Source organism: Triturus cristatus, chromosome 12 (assembly GCF_964204655.1).
Source record: "Triturus cristatus chromosome 12, aTriCri1.1, whole genome shotgun sequence".
Taxonomy (NCBI): domain Eukaryota; kingdom Metazoa; phylum Chordata; class Amphibia; order Caudata; family Salamandridae; genus Triturus; species Triturus cristatus.
In genome coordinates, this window is record NC_140595.1 from 426,343,235 (window position 1) to 426,370,862 (window position 27,628).

At 44.7% G+C, this 27,628-nt stretch overlaps 1 protein-coding gene across 1 annotated transcript; it reads left to right on the forward strand.

The window, feature by feature from the left end:
- The first annotated feature begins 1,239 nt into the window (after positions 1-1,239).
- Positions 1,240-27,191, forward strand: LOC146776055 (uncharacterized). Its single transcript, XM_085638003.1, has 2 exons — positions 1,240-1,298; positions 26,136-27,191. Exon 2 carries the CDS (start codon positions 26,136-26,138, stop codon positions 27,138-27,140), a length of 1,005 nt encoding a protein of 334 aa, XP_085494129.1. The 5' UTR covers positions 1,240-1,298; the 3' UTR covers positions 27,141-27,191.
- Positions 27,192-27,628: the final 437 nt, after the last annotated feature.

Genomic DNA, 27,628 nt, shown 5'->3' on the forward strand with positions numbered 1-27,628 from the left:
AGGACCATTCTGGGCACACACTGGATCTTTCCACCCACCCATGTATCCTTTCACTTCCATTCATACTTCTATACAGCCATTCATCATTTCAGTACTAAAGCGTTCAGCCTTCTCTCCTTCCAAGGACCATCCTGGACTCACACTGGATCTTTCCACCCACCCATGTATCCTTTCACTCTTCATCCATACTTCTATACAGCCATTCATCCTTTCAGTACTAAAGTGTTCAGCCTTTTCTCCTTCCAAGGACCATCCTGGGCAGACACTGGTTCTTTCCACCCACGTATCCTTTCTGTTCCATCCATACTTCTATACAGCCATTCATCCTCAGTACTAAAGCGTTCAACCTTCGGTCATTCCACCTTACATCCACCCAACATTGCAGCCTTTCCTTCCCTGCGCCTTAACCCCTTTTCACCTTTCCTTCCTCCCATATTTCAGCCCTTCCTTTCGCTATTTCCACCTACCTCTTGTGCTTTCCAAATACCTTCTCCTTTTCACTTCCTACCTCCCAAACAGGATTTCTTTTTTCCATACGATCAATCATTTCTTCCATTGCCCCCCCCCCCCCAATCTCTGCCCCCTTTTCGTGGTGTCCATTACGAATAGTAATTATTTTTTTTTTTTGCGTATTTATATAGCGCGTACACGACCCGAAGGCATTGGAACGTTTTACATAGCACCGTATTTACATTACACATTCAGGCACGGTGAGATTAAGTGAGTTGCCCAGAATCACAGGATGTGGACGTGACCTCGAGGCTCGAACCCTGGTTTCCTGCTCCAGAGGCGGCAGCGCAGCCGGACCACATCCTCTCCCCGCATGAAACAATTAACGATGTCCTTCGACTGCACCAATGCGGACGTTTTTTCTTGCGTCTTTTAAAGAAGGGACTAACATGAAACACTCCACAGAAAGGGCGAGGCTCCGTGCAAGACTTCTGGGCACTGTGTCACTGAGGAATGAACAGAACTCCATCAAAGGCGCTACTTACGGATAAATCAACTCCGTGCAGTTCTAGGCGCTATGTCACTGAGGCATGACCGTGCCACCCTCAGAGGCGCTACTGAGAAATGAAACCAAACCCGAGCGCTGCACAGCCTCCGCCTATGTAGACTGCCTCATTTGCATAATGAATGGCAGGTGGGTCACTTTGGAAAGGGCGGGCAGTTTGAATTTTTTTAGGTGCTTCTATTGGCTTTGCGTTCTTATCGTCACTTCCTGCACTGAAGGATTGTGGGTTGTTTAAAAGCAGCAGGCGTGGCAGCTTTCGCTAGTTAGTTGGTTGTTGGAAACGGTAAGTGTAGTTGGATTTATTTTTTGTGTATAATGTAACGGGACTTTTTTTTTATATATATATGTATGTACTCTTTTTCTGTTGTGACTATGTGCTTGTTTTGACATGGGAATAATTTAACAAAATTAGTCTTTGGTTAAGCTTTTGGAAGATTTTAAGTATTTTGTTTTTTTATAAACAAAACTTGTATTGTGACAGACTTTTTTCTATCGCAAAAAACGAAGTGTTAAGAGTAGTTTGTTTTAACGTTCAAAATGTAAATACAATCACTTAATATGCTGGGAGTTTTTTCTACACGTTTTTAGGTCTCGCCTGACCCAGCGCATGCGCTGGTCTGGCGAGAATTATTGAGAGGGCTCCAAAAAGTGCTACCAGGCCAGCCTAGAGCTACAGTGCATGTGAGCGGGCGCGCGCACCGCCATTACTTTCACTTTCGCGGCCGCTTTGATGTTTGATCGCGATCGTGATCACTTTCGCTTGTTCCGTTTGTTGTTCCTGTTAGTTTTCTCCATTCGTGGATTCTGATGGCTTGCTCCCATTCTCCCTCCCTCCGTTATCTGTTGGCTTGTTCCTTTTCCCCACATTCAGCCCCAATCAGGCAGTTTTACTATCTCCTGTCTGTCTCCGGTCACTGTTCTCTTCCCCACTCCGTCCCTCCCTCGGATAGCCGCTGCCAGCCCCTCACGCGCACACACTTCCTTCCAGGAGCCCCTTCTCCCTCCCTGGGTATCGGAAGAGCCTCCGCTCGCAGCCTGCCTGCCACTTTCCTTCCGCTTCGCGCTGCCAGTAGGAAACACACCGGCATCTTGTAAATGTACAGGGAATATTAATAGCCCTGGCTGAGATTGGGTATTTAAGTCTTCTCTTATCAAAAAGGTCAGATGTCTGGCATGGCTCCGCGCCCACCCAGCGCTCAGAACAGGTGCTGCGTGGAGTTTCATGGCTGCTGTCCCCTACCGAGTTTGGTACTGCCTGCCGACACCCTGCCTGCACGATGTTTCCCCAGCAGACCCATTCACCTCTACCGTTCCAGAGGGAGAGCCTCAGAGGGTGCTTGCGCGACCGTCCACTTCGATTTATCACAATATAAATAACCTTTTGTGCTGAGCTCTTGTGCACACACACCGTGCCAGTTCATATCACACACGTGCACTTCTAAGGAAGTGACAACAGCGCTACATAAATATACGTATTCATCTACCGTGTATTCACTCCTTCGCAGTATCCCTCACTGGCGCACACTTTTCGTCGCTGCTGCAGTCATTCAGTGCTTCCATCATCCACTCGCTCACTGTGAAACCATCTCTCTGCTATGCATGTTCACTCATGTACAGTCACTAATCCATTCATTCTAGCACCTATTCACTGCTGCACTCACTCCTGCTCACCACTTCATTTGTGTACTCATTCACTGCTTCATGCACTTACACATTCTCTCGCTGTTGCACTAGCTGACTGATCCTCTCACTTTATGCTGCGCTCATTCACTCCCATACACCCACATATTCATTCCTGTGCTTGCTCGTTCACTTCTGCTCTCAATCACTCCTGCATGGGCACACATTCACTCCACCACACCTATTAATTACTCTACGCATTCTCTACACTTACACCATACACACTTCAAAATTCACTGCCTCACTTGTTCGCTTCTGTACTCACACTTTAACTGCTACTGGTTCATTCAGTCATTCACTACTGCAATCATTCACCAAGTGCACTCATTTATTCTGGTAGCCTTTCACTGATGCACTTATCCACCCCTTCACTCCCACATTCACATTAATTGCATGCCATAGTCATTCAACCTGTGAACTCATGCATTCATTAATGTCTGCACACTCATTCATCCCTGCATTTCTATCTCGGTGCTACATTCACTTCTGCATGGCTCTTGGGGAAGCCTCATGTCCTGCCGCCTGAGTGCAACCTGTCAGTGCTTTTCGAATTCCTGCCTGCCCAACTACGACTTCTTCCATTTCTTGAAACCAGAAGGTGCCCCCTGCACCCACCATGCCCCCTCCTAGACAGTAGGAAACATTTACTTTACAGCCGCCAAACTGGCAGCGAGAATTTCCTCCTCCAATCTTCAAGCATTAATTTCTTTCCTTCCACTGCTTTCTTTCCTCCATCAAACTTCTCACCCTTCACACACTCTGTTCTTATTTTTTTCTTTCTTTTCTTGTTAATTTCTCTCTCTTTCTGCATTTCTTTCTCATTCTGTCCTTTCTCCCATTTTTTTTATCTTTCCTAAATTAGTCCTTTCATCATATCTCCCTTTCCTTCCTTCTTTCACTTCATTTTCAATCTTTTCTCACATTTTTCTTCTTTCAGTTGCCAGTTTGTCCAATTTCCTCACATTTCTCGACTTTTTTTGTTCTTACTTTCCTTTCAGAGGCATGTGTATGTTTTAAAAGCCACAGGATCTCCCCGAGGTGCGCAATTTCCTTAAACTGCATTTCTGCTCGTCCTACATCTGTTTGGGATTCTGTATAATTAATACTTCCTACTTTTCGTAAGCCCTCTCCCCACGGTGGGGAAATGAGCTAAATTTTCTTTACTCTTTGTGTTTATTAAAGAATTCACCTTCAATAACTAATTAGCCAGTGTCCCCCTACTGAAGTAATCAATTAGCCCCCATTTCACATGCACTGCCCCCACTCCTCATCTTGGTGTTGTCCAGATTCAGGACTCTTACTATTCACCCTTCACTCCATTCCTCATAGAGGTCAGTTTGCTGTTGTCTTCTCATTTGCACAAGATAAGTACATGTATGTGTGTGTGTGTGTGTATATATATATATATCTCCTACTGGGGGTTGCCAGCAGGTAGTTATAGTTACGACCTCATAGCCAATAGGTCTCGCTTTTGGGACCGTATTTAGTTATGCATCAACTGTTGCAAGGCTAAACACTTATAAGGTCCCAAAGGCGAGACCTATTGGCTATGCCAATGCTTGTTGAGCTTCTTGTTACTTTGCAGTGGAGGCAGTTAAGTTTTCCAAACTACTGATGGGTATAAAACCAACAACGGTGCGATGGCTAAACTGTGTTTGAGTTCTAATCGATGCCTCTGTTTTTGAGTTTATATAGTGTGATTCAATTTATTTTAGGGAATATCTGTGCAATTGTAAATGCTCAATTTGCAGAAATGCTTAACATGTCGTTTCTTTGTTTAGCAATAAATCTGGGCCTAAAGTTTTGATATTTAAGAGCGCAGCTGGTTTTCTGGAAGTTTGGGGTGCCATATACCAAGGCTGTGTAGTGTTTATTGTGGGCTATTAGACCTCGTTAATTCACTTCCAGACACTACTTGACTTTGTTACTCTAGTGTGCTTTATTCATCTTTGCCTTCATCCCTTGTCACTGCTGCTCTAGCTTTCTCTTCCTCTGTTACCCCTTTTTTGTTTCTCTTTGCATCAGTTAGCTGAGTAAATCTAAGTGCCAGTATCTAAAAATGAGTGGTGTTTTGTCAAACCTGCATTCATTATGACTCAAATAAATCACTGGTCATTGTGAAGTATGAATAAGTTATTCATGTAGGCTTAAAGCAGTATTCTACATGTATATGCTTGTTGGGAGTTAAATAGAAAATGAATAAAAAAAGTGAGAACTTGATCAAAATGAAATTTAAGAATCCAATAGTAAGCTGGTGCCAGAAGTTAAGGTTTCACCCAAACCTCTGTTCGGTCTGCCCAAGAGCTAGCATGAAAATATTCTCGAGTAAAACCAATATTCGTACATGAAGGAACTTTGGGTCAGCTGTTTTCATGCTTTGGTCTTTTTAACTCTTCATTCTACTTGTGCCTACTAATGCATGCAGCACGGGATCCTCCTCTTAGGACTGTGGCGTTTTCACTGTGAGTGACTGCTTTTTGCCTAATTACTGGTGCACAACTGTATTAGATGTCTACAGACGTTGCACGGATTGTTCAAAAATACTTTAAGTATGTCTTTCTAGTCTTTCTATTTAGTATTCCAATATTTTTCCTTAAGTCCTTTTTTGCGGACTTAAACTTTCTTCAGGTTACAGTAATTTAAACCCTAGGTACCTTTACTTTGCTCAAATACGAATCTTGTATCCTGGTGAAGTGCACTTTAATGATTTCTATGCTTGTAAGTCCTCATAAAAAAATGTAGCAACAGTTTCTTGACATTAGATCAGTCTGATTTGCTAATGCTTGTTTAACAGTAGTTAAATATAAGTAGGCAAATTGTTTCAGTATAAAAAAATACATATACAAGACAAAGATGAGGGTATTAGCTAAATTGCAGACTTGTAATAAAGACCGGGTAAGGGGGCAAGGGGAATGAGATGGCACGTTAAGTGGGATAAACACCCCTGCAGTTAAAGAGACATGTAGCAGGCCCTGTTTAAAGTTCATTTGTTTTTCAGTGCACTAAAAACATGGGGACAGAAAAATGAACAAAGTGTAGTGTTTATTGTGGGCTATTAGACATCGTTAATTCACTTCCAGACACTTCTTGACTTTGTTACTCTAGTTTGTTCTTTATTCATCTTTGCTTTCATCCCTTGTCACTGCTGCTTTAGCTTTCTTTTCCTCTGTTACCCCTTTTTTGTTTCTCTTTGCATCAAAGTTAGCTGAGGAAATATAAGTGCCAGTCTCTAACAAGCATTTGCAATGCAATAGGTCTCACATTTACATGTCTTTGAGGTATTGGCATTGACAATGGCTTTTAGTTTTGTTTTCATATTTATGTTTTAATAACGAAAACAAAAATAAAAGGCATTGTTATTTGCAATGTCAATAGCTCAAACTCGTATAAATGCGAGACCTATTGCATTGCAAATGCTTGTTTATTTTGAGAGGGAGAGTATCTGCACTTCTCAAGAAAAACATAATACTGTTAATTAGAAAGTACTGCACTTCTCAGAAACGAGATGTAACAGTGAGACTAGAGGCTTTACTCCTGCTTATATAACTGACCTCTCCCAGTACTTGCCTCTCAACATCTGGTCACCCTAATCAAGTGACACATAAAGCTCTGAACTGTCACACACAAGTGTTGTAAAAAAAGGAAAAATCAGACTGAAATCTTGGCCTTATGTGCTGATGACCGGCTGCGTTTGGCAACCAAGCGGCACTGGGGTGACGCTTAGGAAGCTTTGCTGCGGAGAGTGCTCCCTGACAGTGACACACTCAACTTCCGTGTGAACTAGACTACTTCTGACGAACTGCTGTAGTCACACACTGCCTCTGTAAAAGACGCACTAGAGTGGCCCGTGCTCTTCCAAAAGCAGTGGACTATTTACCCAAGGGCTCCACGGTGAAGGCTGACATGGGATACATCTGGGAGCAGGGGAGGAATTCTAGGTGGCGGTTAATTTTGGGAAAAGGAAGCGACCAATTCCCCGCTGCCGGAGCCACATGATGAGCAGAACTCCGTGGATTTTATATACATTTGCGTATGTTTATGTGTTTATAGATTTTGCCTGACTGAATGTCACCTTCATCTCCGTGAAGGAACGCAGATTAGGGAAAGCTTGATTATGTTGCACTTCAATGTCCATCACTTGCTAGAAGTGTGACAGTGAAGAGTTAAGCTTAAAAAATCTATAAATGGAGCGGGCTGCCGGCCATATCTCAATCAAGCCCAGAGTCTGAAAGAGATGAGAGTAAGTGAGAAGGGTCTCTTTGTGTGGCTCCCACGTGACTCCTCTCACGTAGTCCAGTTGTTTAATTGGCTCGGGTTACGAGGGTGCCTCTGAACAGGCCTACACAGCATGAAATGTTACATTGTTTGCTATTGAAACAGGGCAGGTTCACCTGAGAATTCCAAGTGACATCATAGGCAATCTAGTGTAAACTGACAGTTATTGATAGTTAGCCTTCTATGATGCTCGTATGTTTCCAGATTAACCGCAATGCACTCAGTAGGCCACAGACACGGGAAGCAGAGGCTTACACATGGCCCTACAGCAAAACAAATGGGGAAAGTAGGTTATTGATTGCAGGATAACATTGTGACTGCTGGGATGTAGTTTTCATGAGTTTTCACTAACACGGCTCTCAAAATGATCCTTTTCTGTGAGCCTTTTCCAAGTTATTTTGCTGACAAATTAAAATGTTTAAAAATAAGTTCTTGCACTTCACCTTGGAAGATTCATTGCTGTAGACAAGAGAACTGGAGAAAAGGCTTACACAATGGAAAATCCGCTGATCTGAGCCTGGACACTAGAGCATAACATCACGTGACCCAATCCCCGCGATCCCAACGGCTTTATTATCCTCGGCCTTAGACTTCGCGCAGCTCGTGCTGACAAGGCCCGCGCCCGTGGAGAGGGAAGGTTTATCAACCTGTGGTTTGTTTACAGGCCTAGGTGGATGAGGAACGTCTTCAGCACAGATTATATTTCAAAACAATGCAGAGCAGCGTAGTTTTATTGACGTCAAACTAAAACTTCTCTAATTATGTTCCTCATAAACACTGGTGTAATGTCAACTAGTATTAGCAACACTTTTCATTGCTTGAAACACGTGGAAATTTCCAAGGCATAGAAAGGAGCTCGCGAAGCTGCACTTTCATAATCGTGTTCAGGATCTGTGGAAAGGTCTTGCCATGTGATAAAGCAGCACCTTATCCACAGGTGGTTTCTCTTCATGCCTTACTTCCTAGTGCGTCACAAAGATAGCCAGCAGAAGCACTGGCAGGATCACGTGACCTTCATGGTGGACTAAAGGTAGCTCATTGGGAACCCATTATGTACACAAAGCAATACAAATGGATAAGAAAGAAAAGTGTGGAAATATTAATGTCAGAAAACAGTCTGCTGTGTAAGGGAGGCGTGACCGATCGAATAAACACAAGTGATTCAATGAAAACAGTGGGTGTGCCGGCAGAGGAGGCTGGGTCTGCGCAGCAAAGCGGCCGTATGGCCGCGAAAGCGATCGCAATCAAAGCGGGCGTGCGGTGAAAGTAAGCGCGGCACCCGCGCACATGCACTGTAGCTCTAGGCTGGCCTGGTAGCACTTTTGGTAGCCCACATACAAAATGTCTCTTCGAGCCAGCGCACGCGCTGGGCTCAGCGAGACCTAAAAATGAGTGGTGTTTGGTCAAACCTACATTCATCATGACTCAAATAAATCACTGGTCATTGTGAAGTATGAATAAGTCATTCGTGTAGGCTTAAAGCAGTATTCTACATGTATATGCTTGTTGGGAGTTAAATAGAAAATGAATAAAAAGTGAGAACTTGATCAAAATGAAATTCAAGAATCCAATATTAAGCTGGTGCCAGAAGTTAAGGTTTCACCCAAAGCACATTTCTGTCTGTCCAAGAGCTAGCATGAAAATATTCTTAAGTAAAAACAATATTCGTACATGAAGGAACTTTGGGTCAGCTGTTTTCATGCTTTGGTCTTTTTAACTCTTCATTCTACTTGTGCCTACTAATGCATGCAGCATGGGATCCTCCTCTTAGGACTGTGGTGTTTTCACTGCGAGTGACTGCTTTTTGTCTAATTACTGGTGCACAACTGTATTAGATGTCTACAGACGTTGCACGGATTGTTCAAAAATACTTAAAGTATTTTTTTCTAGTCTTTCCATTATTTAGTATTCAAATATTTTTCCTTCAGGCCTTTTTCGTGGACTTCAACTGTCTGCAGGTTACAGTAATTTAAACCCTAGGTACCTTTACTTTGCTCAAACAGCAATCTTGTATCCTGGGTAAGTGCACTTAAATGATTTCTATGCTTATAAGTCCTCATAAAAAAATGTAGCAACAGCTTCTTGACATTAGATCAGACTGATTTGCTAATGCTTGTTTAACAGTAGTTGAATATAAGTAGGCAAATTGTTTCAGTATAAAAAAATACATATACAAGACAAAGATGAGGGTATTAGCTAAATTGCAGACTTGTAATAAAGACAGGGTGAGGGGGCAAGGGGAATGAGATGGGACGGCAAGTGGGATAAACACCCCTGCAGTTAAAAAGAGCCATGTAGCAGGCCCTGTTTAAAGTTCATTTGTTTTTCAGTGCATTAAAAGCATGGGGGACAGAAAAACGAACAAAGTTTAAAGAGGCTACTGATTTCAGCATGTCTCTCTTCCTGAATACAAGCACACACAGAGCCCATTGCTCTAAATGGACTTAAATCCCTTGCGCCACCCGCCGCCTGTGTTGTAACCTGGCTGCTAAAGCTTCCAGGACACAGCATTCTTATCTGATGCATGTGCTGGACTCTAGCACTTTACAGGCCGTTCAAAGCTTTTCAAAAGTAAATGAGGTTATGTTTATTTTAGGCTTTGCCTGCACAACACTTTTCCTGTAAAATCTATTGTATTTAATATAGCTTAAAAGGGGCTTCTCTGATCAGTTCACAAGGCTAAAGTACTCCTCCACATCCGCTTTAGTAGGTGGAACATTTTTCTTACATTAAGGCTGCGCAGCATGTAAAGTTTAGATACTTCCTCTTGCTGCATGCATTTACGATGCTGATCTTCTACTAAAGCTATTCACACTGCTTAAGCCCCATTCACTGTCCAGACTTCAGGGACTGTTAAACCAAATGATAAGATCTCTTCCCAGGGAAAAGGCCGACAGCTTCTAACAGTATGTGGGAATGCTTGCTTTTTTTATTACTTTGTTGTGTAAAGCAAATGCTTTAGCCTTAGAACGTTTGTGTCATTTCCTATTCATGAATCAGTACCTTTCTTTGCACTTTGTAGGCATTATTGGATCGTTTTTAGCACTATACAGGCAGTCACAATTGCAGTTAAAAGGGGCTTTATTTAAATGTTGCAACAGGTGCAGTGGCACCAGGGCAAAAAGTTCTCACAACTCCACTTAGCACCAAATATTGCTATTTTACTACTAAACATGCAGTTATTATTTTGTCATTTATTCTCTTAGTCAAGACTGGGTTGACTATGTGTACATATTTGTCCACCTAAAGAATTAATGAGCAAAAATGATGGGGGTAATAGCAATAGTGAATGATAGGATGAACAAGCATGCACCTAGGGAAATTAGAGAAATCAATTGCATACACAAACGCATACACTGAAAGAATAACACATGGTATGCACATATGAAAAACATTGGAGAACAGACCACAAATAAATGTTGTGCTAATTAATACCTCACTCAATAGCCGCCCCAATTCTATACTTAACTAGAGGTAGATCCAAACTTACTCTGTTGATTTGCTTGCCTGTAGAGTAGTAGGTCAAATACAGCGCTATTTAGTCCAAGCAGCACACAGATTAACAAACACCTCTGCATATGGAACGAGTAACAGTTTAACTAAAATTGTAAGGGACAAAACTATAATGCATGAAGAACTAGAAGAGATGGGAAGAAGAGGACAGTTATTAGGAAGTTATAAACAACATGAATTCCTGAAAGATGATGCAGCGAGGAAAGCCAGCATCCATATATTTAATGTAATAATTAGACATTCCTGAAACTCCCCAATATGGGTGTGGAATCAGACCAACACTGCTAATAAAGGTATCCAATTACCCATAGGATGGTTGCAGTCACAATCATCATTTCTTGCCAAGCAAGGTCTCTGTGGAAGGAGGGGATAAACAGTACACACAAATGGGTGTAGGCCTATTTGGAACTCGTATACCTTTTAGTTACAGCACTGTTTTTGATTGAATCTTTTTATTGGCATTTGGTAGGAGGAACTAAGAATAAAGAGGGGCAACCAACACAGATGTTGGGGGCTCTACAAGAGAACCTGTAGAGGCAAGAGCAGGAAATGGAGGAAGACAGGATGAAGTTGAGATGAGGGCACCAAAGTAAATAAACGCCGAACATGGGGTGGAGGGTATAAATCTCTCCAACAAAACTCACCTCAGACATGGTAGCACTACTGGAAAAAGGTTTGGTTTTTGTCCAAATGAGTGGTATTTCTATAAACTTAAAGTGGATCTTTTCAAATTTATAAGGGGATTAAAACTGAATTGTTTATAGTAATAATCCTGTACATAATAAACCAGAGTAAATATTCCATCTTCTATAGTGTCTGACACATTGAGTATACAGGATATACATGCCACTCAATTACTGTTGTCCATTACAGATTCAAAACAAGCTCCCAGCAACATGGCCAGACTATTAGAGGACTTGAACATTGACACCGAACGCACAATCGCGAGCAGTTTGAAAAATAAATCAAAATGGACTCTGGTCCTACGGGGTGATAACACAATAGATACTACCTTCCACAAACCAGTTTTTGAGGATCTGGAAAAGCAGTCGGAAACACCTAATTCACAAACACAGATTCTAAGACAATCTGAACAAGAGGGAACGTTCAGCACTCAAACAACTAGAATCAGACAGACTGATCATGATTAGAGAAGCAGACAAGGAAGGGAACATTGTCATTATGAATAAAAATGACTATGATCTAGAGCAGAGGTCTTTAAACTTTTTGTAGGTTGAGCCCCTCCAGCTGAATTTTTTTAATGTTGGGCCCCCCACCACACGACAAATTTCTGTAATAGACTGCCACACATATTCTGGGCATATCCAGCAAATAATGTTCAATGCAATAAGTGTTTAATAAACGGCAGGTTTGTGAGTGGGTGTAGTGAAATGACAGGCTTATTGCCCAGCTCAAAACACCACTTTCCAAGATAAAATGTGCGCACATTGTTTTTACTAGGATGCTTTTTTACACATGACATAGATTGATAACACCACCAACATAAAAGTGAGTTGTGCCTGTTTTTCAGAGATGCTCAATCTGTTGATGGATTTTTGCTGCTGCTATCCTCGGGTTGTGCTCCACGTCCAGTCGTGAACGGTACTTAGTCTTTAATATCGCAAGTGCTGAGAACCCAATCTCACAAATAAGATGAGCTGAAAGGCAAGAGTTTTGATAGCAGTTTCTCCCAAAACTGAATATTCTGCAGACATTTTCAGACAAGACAGGGACTGTAAGGGAGACCGTGTCAGCTTTTTCAAGCACTCCCTAGTTCAGAGCTGGTACACGAGAAACAAATCTTCTCTAGAAATCATTAACAAATGTTTTAGGCAGCATTATAATGGGATAATTGCCCACCAACAAGTTATGGATCCGAAGACTGTTTAAAGTCTACAGAGGGCACTGAATGAACACCTAATTGACAATTCCTTAGTGGTACGATAAGTTGCTTGCATGAAGCAGTGGGGGTTTAGGACACATCAGGCTTATGTTTAAAAAAAAAATAGAAGTAATAATAAATTAATGATGTCTATTTTACTTCAGAGTAATGTCTGACAAACTTTGTGATGGCATGGACATGTTGTGGATTTTGGGTGCCCTGGGCCAAAACTAATTAGGGGGGCCCTGTTCAGTACAGCTTTGAGTTTAAATAATTTACTTTCAGCTCTGCCATACCCTATTTAGCCAGGCTACTAACGGTGCACAGGTACTATAGTCGAAATTCTAAAAGCGTTAACTAATATTCAGAGTGATGTTTTCACTGTAACAAAGCAGCAGTCCACTAATTTTACAGTGAATAATCTGTGATATCCTCCCAATTCTCATGTGAGGACCTGCTTGGATCTAACTTTTTTATGGTTATTGCATGAAACAAACACATTTCTCTGCAAATAGTAATAGACTCCCTCACATCAATCACATTAAACAGAAATTAAACAAAACGGTATTTGCAAGAATCTGTTTAGGAATTGTTCCAGGCTGTCAGGGCAAAAACAGAACTGTCTATCAAGGGGCCCCTGGAAGTCTAGATTGCAGTGCATTTAGAGGTCTCATTTTGTAATTTAGGAGGAAAACCTTGATGGGGCACATGCCCATACTTGTGTACAGGGGTGAGTGAGGTGATATGAATTTGAGTGTGCATTTTAGTGCAGAGTGGGACAAATGAATGTATGGTTAGGCGTGGGCTTATTTGAGTGAGATTGCAGATTGAGCAGTAAGGGGGGACAGGTGTGTGAAGTATCACATGAGTGCAGGTTGAGTAGTGACTGCAGGGTGAGGTACAGGGTGAACAGCACAAGTGCATTGTGAGTGCAGAGTGATCACTGTGAGTGGGTAAGTGGGCGAATGGTGTGAGTGTATCGGATCAGTGTGAGTGCAGGGTGAGGGTAAAAGTGAAGGGCGAGAATGAGGAGCGAGTTGTCTGAATGCAAGGTGACATCCCAGACACTTGAAGTAACTCGGCATGTTATTGGTAGCAGCGTAGGGTTTCAAATGTGTTAAACTATTGCTATCATGGCAGTAACCAGGGATCAGGGTGGAGGAAAGAAATAATGTGCTGATCCCTCAACAAACTTCCAGTCTTATTATTAGGGTTGCCAGCTCCATTATTTTGTTGTCAGACAGTATAAAAATAATCAGTCACCTAAAGCTGTATTTTCGGCACTTGTCTGTGCATACTTTGAACAGCAAATATAAATAGAAATAACTTAATTGTTTTCTAGAGCTGCTTGAATGATCCATGACTGATAATGAAAGGGAACAAAGACAGTCGCTTTAAAAATAAATTCATACTTTATTTATAACCATATTTAGTGTCAAGACAAGCAATTTGCAGGCAGTTGAAACACGTGGCTGGCTGGCATTTTGCGCGCCTGCCTGTGTAATTTTTAAAAACTTTCAGGGACGTTTGAAGGATTTTGGGGGTCCTGGGCCAAATGTATTTTGGGGGCCCCTGTTCGGACCAGCTTTGATTTCATGATCCAGTCTCCGCTTTTTCATGCCTTCTTTGGTCAAATACTAAATGTGTACATCTGATATTCAGGGATAGTGATGTTTTCAGTATGTAACACAACTGCAGTTCACTAATACTGCAAATAATCTGTCACACCCTCCCATTTCTCATATGCGAGCTCCTGTATTGATCTAAAATAAACTTTTCATATGGATGTTGCATGACGCATACACATTTTGTCTGCAAAATGTCTATTACTTGCACCTTAAAAATGAATGATGGAAAAACGCTATTTACAACTGTGTTAAAAAAATTCAAGGTCATGAGGGCAAGACTTTAGAACAGAGCTGGCTTTCAGCCCCCCCCCCCCCCCCCCCCCTAACTCCTTTGAAAGGCTGGGGCCCTGGGCCAGAGCCCACTTTGCTCATGCCTTAAAACGTCTCTGGAAACTGTCTCCTTTCTTGGATATGCTAAATCTCCCGGGAGGGTGTTAATTCATAAAGCTGAAATGCTTCATCTGCAATGGAAGGCAAGGGGTCTCTTCAGCTATATGAACGTGAAGGAACAGGACTGTCTGCTTCGGTTTTAGCAGAGGAGACATCCTGCCTCCCACTGCAGCTGAAGCATTTCAGTTCTATGAATTAGCCCCCTCCTGGGATAGTTAGCAAGACAAAAGCCCCATCAATTTTCCCCTCCCTCCCCCCTCCAACCATACCAGAGTTCTTAGAGTGGAGTGCACCCCCCAGAGATGGTGTCATGCCCCTCCAGGGGGGCGTGCCCCACAGATTGAAGAACTCTGATCTAGAGGCAATGACACAATTGAATGACACTACCTGTTATGAAAAACTGAAGTTGAATCCCATGTGGTCACTCACAAGTAAAATTAATGCCGGTCTTAAGGAATGGCATGAAAATGGCCTTCTTGATGATGTTGAATACGTGTATTTAAAGTTAGTTAGACCAACATTCCCATGCCTCTATACACTGTCCAAAATACACAATCACATACCCTTCCCACCAGGGAGTCCAATTGTGCCCAGCGTTGGGGTCTGACAAAGATTAGCCCAGTTTGTGGACCTCTTCCTTCAACCATTATTACAGAACCTTCTCTTTAATCAGGAACACCAAGCACATCCTAAGTCTAGTTGCTGATTTACCATGGGAAGAAGGAATGATCCTGGCCAAAGTGGTGTGCATGATGAGGTTGTATTTACATAGGGTATAAAAAGTGCAGAGTCGTGTTATAGACATTGGGGCAGATTTACAATTATTGGTGCATCCCTGCAAATCAACAGGGATGCGCCAGAAAACTTGCGACATGCATCACAATCCATGCGCCACCACGGATGCGCCGCATGTAGAACGTGGCACATCATGGTGCAAGGAAATGCAGATGTGTCGCATCTGCTGTTGTAACGTTGGCGCAGTGCTGGAGTTGTGTCGCGGGCGCAACACAACTCCAGCACTGTGTCAACACAGAGTTCAGGAGCTCATGTGCCAGGCAAGGTGTCAGCAGGCTTTCAGTAGAAGAGTTCACCATTTCCCAGTGTGAAGGAGGGGGTGCAGCTGGATTCGTGGAAGTGAAAGTGTGGTGTCTGGGGCAATGCAGGCCTCATTTTGCAGCGCGGGTGGCTTAACCTATAGGGCGGACCCTTCGAGCCCACCCCTCAATGGACACTTTCAGCCCAAAGACTATGAATATCTGTTAGATATGGGAATCTCAGGACCCTCGCCACATTGTACAGGGGTGCCCCATGATTTTACATTAAACTGTGGGGTGTGGATGCATAGATCCAGCATCTCACATGTGACACCTCTTGGCACCATCTCACATGTGACACCTCTTGGCACCTGAGCTCCTGAACTCTTCCGTGCGCTCCCATCAGACCACGCCTCGCCCCAGAGCTCCTGAACTCTTCCGTGCGCTCCAATCAGACCACGCCTCTGCCTGTTGCAGCTATACCTGGCACCTGAACCCTTGGGTGCGCTCCCATCAGACCACGCCAATGCCTGTCGCAGCTATACCTGGCACCTGAACACTTGGGTGCGCTCCCATCAGACCACACCTCGCCTCTGGCACCTGAGCTCCTGAACCCCAACAGCTTACCTGGACCGTGCTTGGTTTTGACTAAACACCATTTAGAGACCCTCCCACACCTTTTTAATCCCACTTAAAGCCCTGGATTCCTGTTTGGCCCCTGCCCATTATCTTTGTACATAATCCTAATTTCCCTCAAATATACACGCACTTGTTTTGGAAGTGTGTGAGAAAGGCTCTGTATATACTGTTCCCAAATAGGTACAGTGTGCAGAGAGTCCACAATCCCCAGAGGTTTGGCAGAGGCTAAAGTTAGAAATAACCTTACACTCTAAAGTGGTAGCTTGGTCGAGCAGTAAGCTAGTACCAGAGGACAGTGTAAAGCATTTGTTGTACACACTCACTCAGCAAATGGTCTCACACACTCAAGAACTGAACTCTAGGCCAATGGTTTGTATAAAAAATATATGGTTTTATTTTAGAACCAACAATGGGTATCAAAATATACCTTCTCAGAATGACATGCTTTAGTTAAATACTTTGCAATAGGCAATTGACTTTTGCAGGTACTAGTTAGTTTGTTGCAATAGGCAACACAATTTCAAACACAATACATTGAGCTCAATGGGAATTTTAAAGTTATATGCAATTGATTACTTTTCTAACTCCAGGACTGGATCCTAGATTTCAGTCCTGGGACAGTTCTTGGAAACAAGTGAGTAAATTCGTTTTAGTTACTGTCGTGATTTTTAAGCAATATTTTGCTATTTTAAAAGTTGACACTTAGAAACTTTTTCTGATCAAATTACCAATATTCTCCTATGGAAGGAAATTTACTTAGCAGGTAAGTGGGGTTATGGTTCCTTTTTCTAGGTCAGTGTTGGATCCTAGATCCAGAACTAGTGTACCACCTGTAAACAGTTGAGAAACTGCGTTTAAGTTATACAGACATTTTTTAAGGAATATTTATAAGTTTGCAAAATCGACACAAGAAATTTCATAGAAAAACAGTCAATGGTTCCATATGGAAGAAAATTCAAGTTGCAGGTAAAGTATGTTCTAATTACTTTTGTAATCCAGTGCTGGGCTCCTAGGCTCAGTACTGGAACATCTATCTTAATCAGCTAAGTAATTACGGTTTCACAGTTGGTACGATTTTTAAAGAATATTTGTAGTTTGTAAAAATCGACACTTCGAATAAATTTCATAGGAAAACAGTCAATGATTTCCTATGGGAGAAAACTGAGTTAAATGGAAGTACGGTTGTGAGTACTTCATTGCTGGGCACCATGATCCAGCACTGGTATCTCTCCTAATAGCAGGTGAGTATTTCTGTTTTCATAACTCGGTGGATTTTAGGTGAATATTTTAAAGTTTAGAAACTCCACACTTAGAAGAAATTTCAGAGAAAACCAGTCAATGTTACCCTATGGAAGAAAAGTGAGTTATCGGCTTTTGGGAAAGTACTCGACTGGCAGAGTTAAGGTTCTGGGCACAGACTCGGGTCTCCCAGGGTCAGGTAAGTACAGTTGGTACACCCTCAGCGGCACAGGGGCAGCCGGGTGCAGAGGTAGTTGGGCCCAATGAGCGGCAGGGGGCCTTCGGTTGGTGGCTGCTGGCAAGGAAGCCACTCTGCTGTGGGAGCTGGGCTCCTGGTCACTTGCGCAGGGCAAATGGGGAAGTAGGTAGGAGTAGAAGTTGTACAGCCAGGGGCACTTGGGCGGCTGGGTGCTTTTGAGCCGTCGGGCACTCAATGGAGGTCTTGGAAAGGGAACAAAGGCTGCAGGATCTTCAGGAGCGACCAACAGTTCGAAGGGTAAGTTGGGATCTTGAAGGATAGGTAGGCACCCAGGAGTTGGGCACAGGGGGCCATGGGGTACCGGGTGCAGGAGTCTTTTGACGTTGGAAAATCTTACCCCTGCTGGTCGCGGTTGGAGGGGTCCCTGGTTCTGAGGCTGCAGACGTCGTCGAGGAGGGTCCTTGGGCACTGGATTCCAGGTCAGAATCGCAGGGGGACGTCCTCAGGGTCTTTGTTCACTCGGGCACAGGCCGGGCTCGGTGGGTGCAGAGTGCTGGATTCGCAGTTCCTGGCTGGCATCAGGGGTATTGCTGTTTGAGCAGAACTACTGCTCGTGGGAGTCCCAGTCTTGGTAGAGTCTCAAGGTGGTCAGGTCCTCCGGGGTTTTTGAGGTTGCTGACCACTGAAGGCGCCGGAGTTCCACAGGAGCATGTTCAAGGGTCAACAGGCTGGTAGGGCTGGGCCAAGTCAGTTGATGCTGTCCTTTTTTTAATTTTTTTTTTTAGCGGCTGCGCTGCAGGTCTTCTGGTTTCTTGATCTTCTTGCTTGTTTTCGAATCTGGATCTGAGGAAGGATGGCTCAGGGTGCCCCTAAATACTAAATTTAGGGGTGTTACAGGTAGGTAAAGGGTAGGGACCACTGGGTCCCTGCCCTGGGGTGGGTACACCCCCTATCCTGCCACACTCCTGTGGGTGGGGGGGGTTAGTGGCCTAGTCCTGATTGGGCAGTGTTTCCCATTTTCAAGATGACGGGAGCCCGGGGACGTGCTTCACCTTGCCTCCCACACCTGAGGGGTGGGGTTGGCAGAGGCTGGCACACCTCCTGTCCTTCCTTGGGGTTTCCGGCCAGTCTTCCCGCCAGAGAGGGGGTTGAGAACCGGTAAGGGCCAGTTGCTGGGTACAGCAAGTGGCCTGGAGAAGCTCACAAAGGCGGAATGCCTTTGAAGCTTCCTCTGTCCATCCTGGGGGAGGAGACTTTGCACCTCACCCAGGTTGTGCATTGTTGCAGGCCCAGCAGAGCAGATGGCTCTCTTCCCAGGGGTCCAGCAACCTGTCTGCTGTGTGGCAGCCTAGGCAGCCCCTCAGACAAGACGTGGATTGTAGGTTAGGTTCAGGGGGCATCTCGAAGATGCCCTCTGTCGTGTATCTTACAGTACATCCCACACTGGCATCAGTGTGGATTTACTGTGCTGAGAAGTTCGATACCAAACTTCTTAGTCTTCAGTGTAGCCATCATGGTGCTGTGGAGTTCGTGTTGACTGCCTCCCAGCTCCATATACACTTAATGGCAGCACTGCACACAGTTCCCAGGAATGGACCTGGGTACTGTAGGGGCACATGGCGCATGCACCTGTGCCCACACCTCTGGCATAGGGCACCCAGCTAGAGGGGTGACTGAGGTATGTCAGGGCAGTGTGTGTTGTGGGCATGGCACACAGGGATGTGTGCCATGTCGACTCTTTGTTTTGTTCTCCACCCAGACACTCAGCCTGCAAAGGCAGTGTGTCAGGGTACAGGGCCTCTAAAGGTGGCACAATAAGTGCTGCTGCCCTTAGGGGCCTTCTCTGGTAACAAGGCCCTGGGCACCTAGGGTACCATTTACCAGGGGCTGACAGGTGACCAGAGATGCCAATTGGGTTTTGGCTGTTAGGCAGTTTTTAGGGAAGGCACACAGGCCCTGGCACCTGACTGGCAGGAGCCCTAGGGCACAGCAAGGAGAAGTGCATCAGTTATCAGGCAAAAAAGGGGGGGGGTTTACTGCAACAGAAACCCACTTTCTTACACAAGCCCCTCCTCCCCCCCCCCCCCCCCCCCCCACTCCCTTCCCCCTCCCCACAGCCCAAAGGCCAGGAGACTTCTGCCAATGCTGGGAGAGTTTTCCTAGTCTTTCAGGCGAGGAAGAGTTGGGAAAGTGGTTTGAAAGTTCCATGGCCTACTCTGCCTTATATCCTTCTGTCCAGGTCAGTTCAGGACCTAACTCCCAAAGCTCCTCTCCTTGTCCCTTAGTGTCCTTGCCCCATCTTTTTATTTTGGGTTTAGAGGTGCATACCTCTGCAAATTCTAACCAGGGATAGGCCCAGCTAACCCACAGAGGTTACCAACAGCTTGAGCAACCCCACCATGACCAATAAGGTCAGGGGGCCTAACTTGCTATTTGGCAGGGGGTTAGGCCACCATGCCAAGGATAGGGCTGCCATGAAGTTTAACACCCAGCAGAGGCTGCTGACAGCTGTCAGTGCCCAGAACCCCACCTTTAGCCCCTGACTGGCAAGTGAAGGGGCTATCTTGTAGGTCTCTTTGGGTCCTGGCTGTCGGTCTGTTTAGGATGGGGGGGTCACTACTTTTTGTAGGGAACACCCTTCCTCCACCCCTTCTGCCAGCTGAGGAGCCACCAACTCGGGCTGGACAGTTGCCTGACTAGTCGGGTCTTGATGTTGGTTAGGGGGGACTTTACCAGTGCCATTTTTGGAGTTTTCCCTCTCTGGGATAGCATCTCCCTGGCCCTCTGGAATTGTGGCTAACAGTTGTCCACCTTTCCTACCCTGTTTCGTCTTACTCTTTTGGGGCTTGGCTGCACTGACTGCATGTTGAGCACCCACGGGTTGCTTGGGCGAGGCCTGGCACTGGGCCAGCACCTCTTTGGCTCAGATCCACCTCTAAGTGATCATTCCACAAGAGACAATCAAGGGGGCGGTCTTTACTGACTACCACTTTTCTCCATCTAAGGGACCCAGCTGTGGCTAGGGGCACTATAGCCACAGGCCTAACAGTGACCCCCCCTGGGACAGTCCTTACTCTTGTTTCCCTTGGGACATACTGGTGTGGGAATACCAACCTGTCATGTACCACAGTTTGACTGGCACAAGTATCTCTCGGGGCAGTGGCTGGGATTCCATTCACCAGTAGGTGGTGGAAGTGTCTACTCCCCTCTGGGATCTCCAGCTTGCCTCTTGGGCCCATTCCCCAGTTGAAAGCTAGGAAGACTTCCTCATCTGAGGACCCTCCCTCCCAAGCTTAACTAGTCACCCCTGGGGCTACACTAGTCACCCCTGGAGCTACACTAGTCACCCCTGGAGCTGTACTAGGGATCTTGTTAGGTCTCGCCTACGCAGCGCGCATGCGCTGTATAGGCGAGAGACCTAATGCCATCAGCACAGCTTTGGGGGCAAAGACGTGCACGCGCTGCATTGCTTGCAATGGCAACTCGTGCTCGTCTGGCGATTTCCTTCTGGGAGCACACGGCACCATATGATCGCACGCTCCCGCAAGAATAATCGCGCAGGCCCCCTCCTCCTGCTGCTGATCGAGGCACGCGCTTTTTCCATGTCTGCCTTGTCAATATTAACCGACACAGATAAAGGACTATCAGAAGCATCTGACTGTTACGGAGGGACAGCATCCTGCAGACACGTGCGACAGACCAGGCAAGTTTAAAGAACCAGGAAGGATTTTGTTCCGTGCAACCGATTATTGCACAACACAGCAGAAATGATCCCCCAAGCCGCCTGTGTTTTGCTGCAGCTACACAGCCAATAAAGCAGAAAGCAACACGCTGCATTTTTAGCGTAAAGCACGTTAAAGAGGCAGAACAAAAAATAAGGAACGAATTGGAGATTCAGTCTGTGCACTACGTTTGTCTATGATTTTTCACTTTGGACTTTTGAAATTGCTTCCAGGCATTACGCTGCATATTGTTACAAGGTAGTGCCAGACTGGCTAGTCTGAGAGTCAGTGTGTTGGCTGTTTCTGGGCCTGATTTATGGACTGGCAGGCCGGTGTTTACTGTAAATGCAGTGGCAGCTTGAGGGACTCCTGCAACTTGTGCTGCACTAGTTTAACTCTGGGCGCTTCCCAGTGGGTTCTATAAGCTATCTAACTAAATGTACCAACTTCTAGCCGAAAGATGTGCTTCAGCAGAGGGGTTGACAGGTCATTATGTTTCCTTTCTCTGTGTTTCTCGCTCTGTTCTGGTAAATACTGTTTTGTTTTCCCGGGAGTGTTAATTTTTGTTCTTTTTTGTGGCCCTCTGAAAGGGGTTCTGATAGTGTTACGACTTTTATTTTATTTAGCGCTTCCTAAAGTTATTTTGGAAGAAAATAAATAAGTGTTCCCATTAGTCAAGTCAGTGCATAATATGTGGATCGGATATAGTGATCAATCCCCCTTTTATATATTTAAAAAATATATATTTTTCTGTTACCTGATGGAAAGGTGTAGTGCTTCTCTAATTTATTTTTATGTTAAATATAGATTTTATTTAGTACTGCATAATATATATTGACTTGCAGCACTAAGAGTAATACAAACCACCATTAAGACATACGTTCTAATTTAATGCACAGTTTGTCTTGTAAGCAGTGAATAGCTTCTGTTATGTCACTTTCTTATTTTAGCCTCATTGCCTTGTAAATGAAGTTCATATTCCCTGACTTTTGTTGTACTGTGTTGTGTTGCAAATGCACAACATCACTAACCAGAAGCCCAATTTATTCCTGATGTGTAAGCAATGTCATTAGGCAGACAAAGGAGGCCACAACCCCTTGAAAAACCTTACAGGAACAATGAATGTAAAGGCTTGTTTAACAGTAAATTGTACTTGAGGGGGCCGGTCTGCTCCGTTCAGAGGGCTTGTTCTAGTCTCTGGAAATGGCCATATATGTACTAATAAAGGTTTTATTCCAGTTGCAATTATGAGATTCATACCCTGCGCAGGAGCAGAGGCACTTTCCTTGGTGCACTATTTCTTAGATTGTCCTTGGTTAGAAAGATGTGGAATTGCAGTGTAACCTATTTGCATATTGTTTTGGTGTTGTGACCACAGTGTAACATGTACCTGCAAATGAGCAGATTGGAGCAAGGATGAGCGAGAGACAGATGCATAAGCTTAGAATGTTTTTAGGTTGAAAGCGCATAGTTTGCAAATGGGAAGTGTTTTGGTGTCGTCCTTGTTAACCCGAGGATTGTTTTTGTAATGTTGTGCTGAACATGTTGGAGTACTTGATGCATGAAGTGAAATGTACCCCAGATTACTGACTTTCATATCTGGGGAAACTGAATCTACTTCTAGACTTAATATGTTCCTGGGTCATCTTTTGAGGAACAGCTACGTCTTTTACATCTTACTGAATTTTAGGTGGTCTTGGATGTTTCTAGTCTTTGCCAAGACAGAACTCCATAGTTTGCTTCCTGTGTGGAGAAGGAGGTTTTTTAGGTTTTGCCTGACCCAGCGCTTGCGCTGGTCTGGCGAGACTTTATGTAAGGGCTTCAAAAAATGCTACTGCCGGCCACAGCTTGCAGTGCATGTTCGTGGCGAGCGCTTGAGCAGACGCGCCATATGGCATAATTAATGCTGTGCGTGCACCACTCGCGCACATGCACTGCAAGCTGTGGCCGGCGGTAGCATTTTACATTCGCCGCACACCAACTTTTCCCACCCGCGCCCCCCTCCCTCCCACAACGGTAATTCCGGGCCTAAACCACCCAATAATTCTCCTTTCCTCCCGCTGCTTCAAACAGCCGAAAGCTTTGAGTGAAACAAGACTGGCCTATGTGGTGTTGTTGGATCTCACCATTCAGATGCCCCCCCCCCCCCCCCATCATGCTAATGTGAATTTTGTCCTCATGAGCATTGGTTTAATGTGACACATCATTGCCAAATCCGGTAGTGCTCCCTCTATAGCAGTTGGACGGTTTAAGGATGAAGGGCTGAATGAGCCAAGCTTAGATGCGGATCTATGACATGCTATGACAGGTCTCTCCCATGGGTGCATTGGTTTGATGATCTGTGTTCACCAAAGTGGAACCTGTTGCCTGCAACACTCCTTCATTTGCACCATATTTCTAAACTACGCACACAAGTGTTTCACACGCTTTTCACGATAGCAGTCAGCCCTATTGGCTTGAGCAGCGCACACTTGCTTCTGTAATACAAGAAATCCATTCTGCTGCTTTCCTTGTGCATACTAATAGAGCCTGTAATTGCTTGTATCATTGTTACCGGCTCCTACCACAGGTATTTTGCTTTGCTGTTATTTTATTATTGTCAATATTGATGCATATAACTTTTCAGACATTGATTCCGCAGCTGACTGCTTTACTGGGAAACTCGTCATGGCCTATCACTGTAGGAGGGAGCGAGAGAAAATGTAATGCATTCTAAGCCCTAATCATTATCTGAGCGCCAGTCGAGAAATATCAGAAGTCAAAGAAACAAATGATCCGTTCTTCTTGCCTCTTGTGTTGTAATCTTCCGTGCGAGCGTGTGCTTGTTTGGTAATGTTTCGGCAACGCCATGAAAGAGGAAGAAGCTGTACTTTAATTATCCTACTCCGAATGCTTTACGTAGACTTTGGCAAGTTTTTTTTCTTTTTTCTTTACTGGTGTTTGAGTGAGATGTAGTCAGCGTGTATGCAGGTGTCGATACGGTGTTGATACTTTTCACTGGCTTATAAAGGATTTGACTCCGCTTTTGTTCGGTCTGATGGCTATTGTTTCGTAGAGGTGCTGCGTCGAAATGCCTACAGATCCGAACTCCCAGTGACGAGTTTATCATATACGCAAATGTTCTTATAGGAGTAGTATATAACTTAAAAATACGAAGCCAAGTGTAGCAGAGAAAGCTTCGGTCAGCAAAGACCGGCTTCCCAGTAACAGTTTGCTTCCGTTATAATAGCCTCTATTACCTTTCACCCGGAAATGAAACAAGTGACCTAGTGACAAACCAATTTTAAACTAGGTAATTATAGCGTACATAGCAGAAAAATAGAGCTTTTGCCAGCATTCAACGCATTAATTACAAAGAATGTACAAACCATAAGTTACCCAAGACATAACCTAAAAAACGAAACACTTGAACTTCTGCCTTCTCCACTTATTTCAATATACAAAACTTTTGCTGTAATTACTTTTTACTTCATACAGAAAAAAAACCAATGTAGAGATTTTCATCAACCAGACTCACTAATTCGTTTGTGAGAATGATTTTATATTGTATATTATGCAACTAAATGGTGTTGCAACTTGGGGTGCCTTTTTAGCGATTCCTATATAGCTATTCGTCATGTTATTTGTTCAAAGATTTACGCTGCTCCTTTCTGTTTCCATGCTAACATCAGTGTAAGGCCGGGGTTTGTCTGACTCTATCATGGCCACCTCTTGGGACGTGGTCACTACCCCGGTTTTAGACCAGAACACGCAGGTCTTGTGGACATTTGTTTCAGTGCATTTTTCGTGCACGTTGCTGTTGTGATTCACGTTGAAGTTCAAACTTTGTATTTTTTTTTGTTTGGGCTAGTTTTTTTCCTGTGAGACGATGACATTGGCTTTGGAGAATTGCATGAACTGTATCCTTGCTATGTTGCCGGTGCTTGTTTTTATGAATTTTATGGTATCTGTGTAATGGATTAATCTCATTGAAGTAGTTACCGAGCCAAGACGTCTAGCACATACCTACTTTTACTTATTATGTGGTTTCACCTTTTGGGGTGGGGGTGTTCTACTTATGTGCTGGGTTTTACCATAAATACAATCTGGTGTTGCTCGAGTATTGATCACAATTACTGAACATCCCGTCTGCTTTGATTTGCGTTCCCAAATTTGTATGGCACCTTATTCTATTAGTGTTTTCTATCTCACCTATATGTTCTGTTTACTTCCTGTGGGAAGAGGTAAAGATTTTCCTTTTTTCCATATTCCCAAATTATTTATTCTCACATTTGTGTTTTTGTATTGAGGTTCATTCAACATTCTTCAAAGGTACGTGAAGGACATAACTTGTGTTTTAACCAATTAATTAAACTACGGATGAATTAAATGTGTAAGCGCTACAAGTTATGCATACGTTTTGTTCAGAAAATGCTTGGATCATTAATTTATCGGATCGCATCAGCACAGAATAAACACCAAGGCAAAGTCACTATCTCTAGCTAAACACTTATAAGGTCCCAAAAGCGAGACCTATTGGCTATGCAAGTGCTTGCTTTGGGACAGCTAGAGTCCTTAGTGTGGTGTCCAGACTTCTGACAGTTGTAACACCATATTCTGTTGGGATCCCAATTCTTACCTTGGTACCCTGGTTTAGTTTGTGAGGTGTCTTTGGGCCCACCCTCTTGGACAGGTTTTTGGGGGTCTACCTGGAACTCCTTACTTTTATCCTTAAGGGGTTCACTTTCTTCTGGGGAGGCTTTGGGACCCCTTTCTTTTGGTCACCATAGTGGATGTCCTAGTTACCCTTGTTCTGACCCAGTGGTCTTCTTACTTTCCCACTTCTTGGGGAGAAAGTGGTCCTAGGTCTACCAGATACTGATGCAACTTCATTTGTGCAATTAGTTAATATATTTTCCTTCTCCCATCTCGACCCTCAGATGGCTGCAGTGACCCCCCCCCCTCCGATGCCTGGCACCGACCGGGTGCACATCAGGAACCTAGTAGAGGCCTGCCAGCGGCTGCTGAGGCGCCTGCAGGAGAACGACTACGACGAGCCGGACTGTGATGAGGTGCAGTGGTACGTGGGGCACCTGCAGGTGAGCATCGGCAGCTTGGAGGACCCGCAGGACCTCGCGGAGGTGGCCCGCCTACTGGCAGACTCCTGCGGCTGCCAGCTGCTGCCCTCTGAGGTGCTGGAGTCCCTGGCCAGGAGGCTGCTCGGCTCCGCCGACTACTTGCCTGTGGTGCGCCTGTTGCAGAAGGTGAAGCTGCGCGAGCAGAGGCTGGTGGCCTTCTTCATGGACGAGAGCGGCCTGAGCCTTTGTCTCTTTGAAGAGATCATGGGCCTGCTGCTGCGCCGGCACAGTCTTTGCCTGTTCATCCAGCGCAGCTATCTGGCCGAGCTCAGTGGAGCCGACATCGAGACCGATGCTGACCCGGAAGAACTATCCCCTACCTCAGGACCAATGGGCGAGTCACCCCAAACAACCCTTGCACCAGAAACAATGGACGAGGCCGAGGAGCACGCTCAGGTGTCTACTGAACACCAAAGAAAGTTGGATAGTGACCCGGAATGGCAGCGCGTGCACCTGGCCATCGGGGACCGGAGTAGCGAGGTAGGCTACTACATAGTAATAAAAAGAAACCCAACGAGCCGGAGAGCGCTGCTGGCGGGCCGCGAGAAGCTGAGCTCTATTCTTAGAGCAGGGACCGCCAGCGTCCCGGGGGGCTTCAGTACCACTGACGAGAACAGAGTCTGCTTGCACCTACTGTTCCACTCCGCCGTCAAGCTGGGCCAGGGCACTCGGCGCCGGGCAGGACTGGACAAGCTGCTGCGGAAGCACAGCACATTCAATCAGGCCATAGACTTCTATGAGGAGGCGTGGGGGCTGCCGAAGAGGGAAATAAGGGCCTGCATGCTGGAAGTTAGGCTTCCCTTCTAATGGACGCTTCTGCATATGAAATGTATGCTTTATTCAAATAAAAAAAATGTAAACCGATTATGCTGCGTCAACAAACTCGTATTTTCATGTCTACCACAAGCTGTCCTAAATAAAAGCATTATCGTATCGTTATCTTTATTCGGATATACATTATCCATAAAAGCAAAAACATTACTCATAATCACAAACATAGTCCATCATTAAAATAGAAACTCCACATTAAAATTAATCAATTAAAATATTACTAAATTAGCCATAACTTGATATCATCAAAGATCCTGATGTCTGTGGTGACGATGAGGGCGGTCTTGGTGCTGTGGTTGCTGCAGAAACCTGATTGGGATGGGTCCAGGATGTTGTTGTCTTCAAGGTGACGGGTGAGCTGGGTGTTTACTATCTTCTCGATGACCTTTGCTGGGAACGGAAGCAGGGAGATGGGACGGAAGTTCTTGAGGTCACTCGGATCTGCCTTGGTTTTCTTCAGTAGG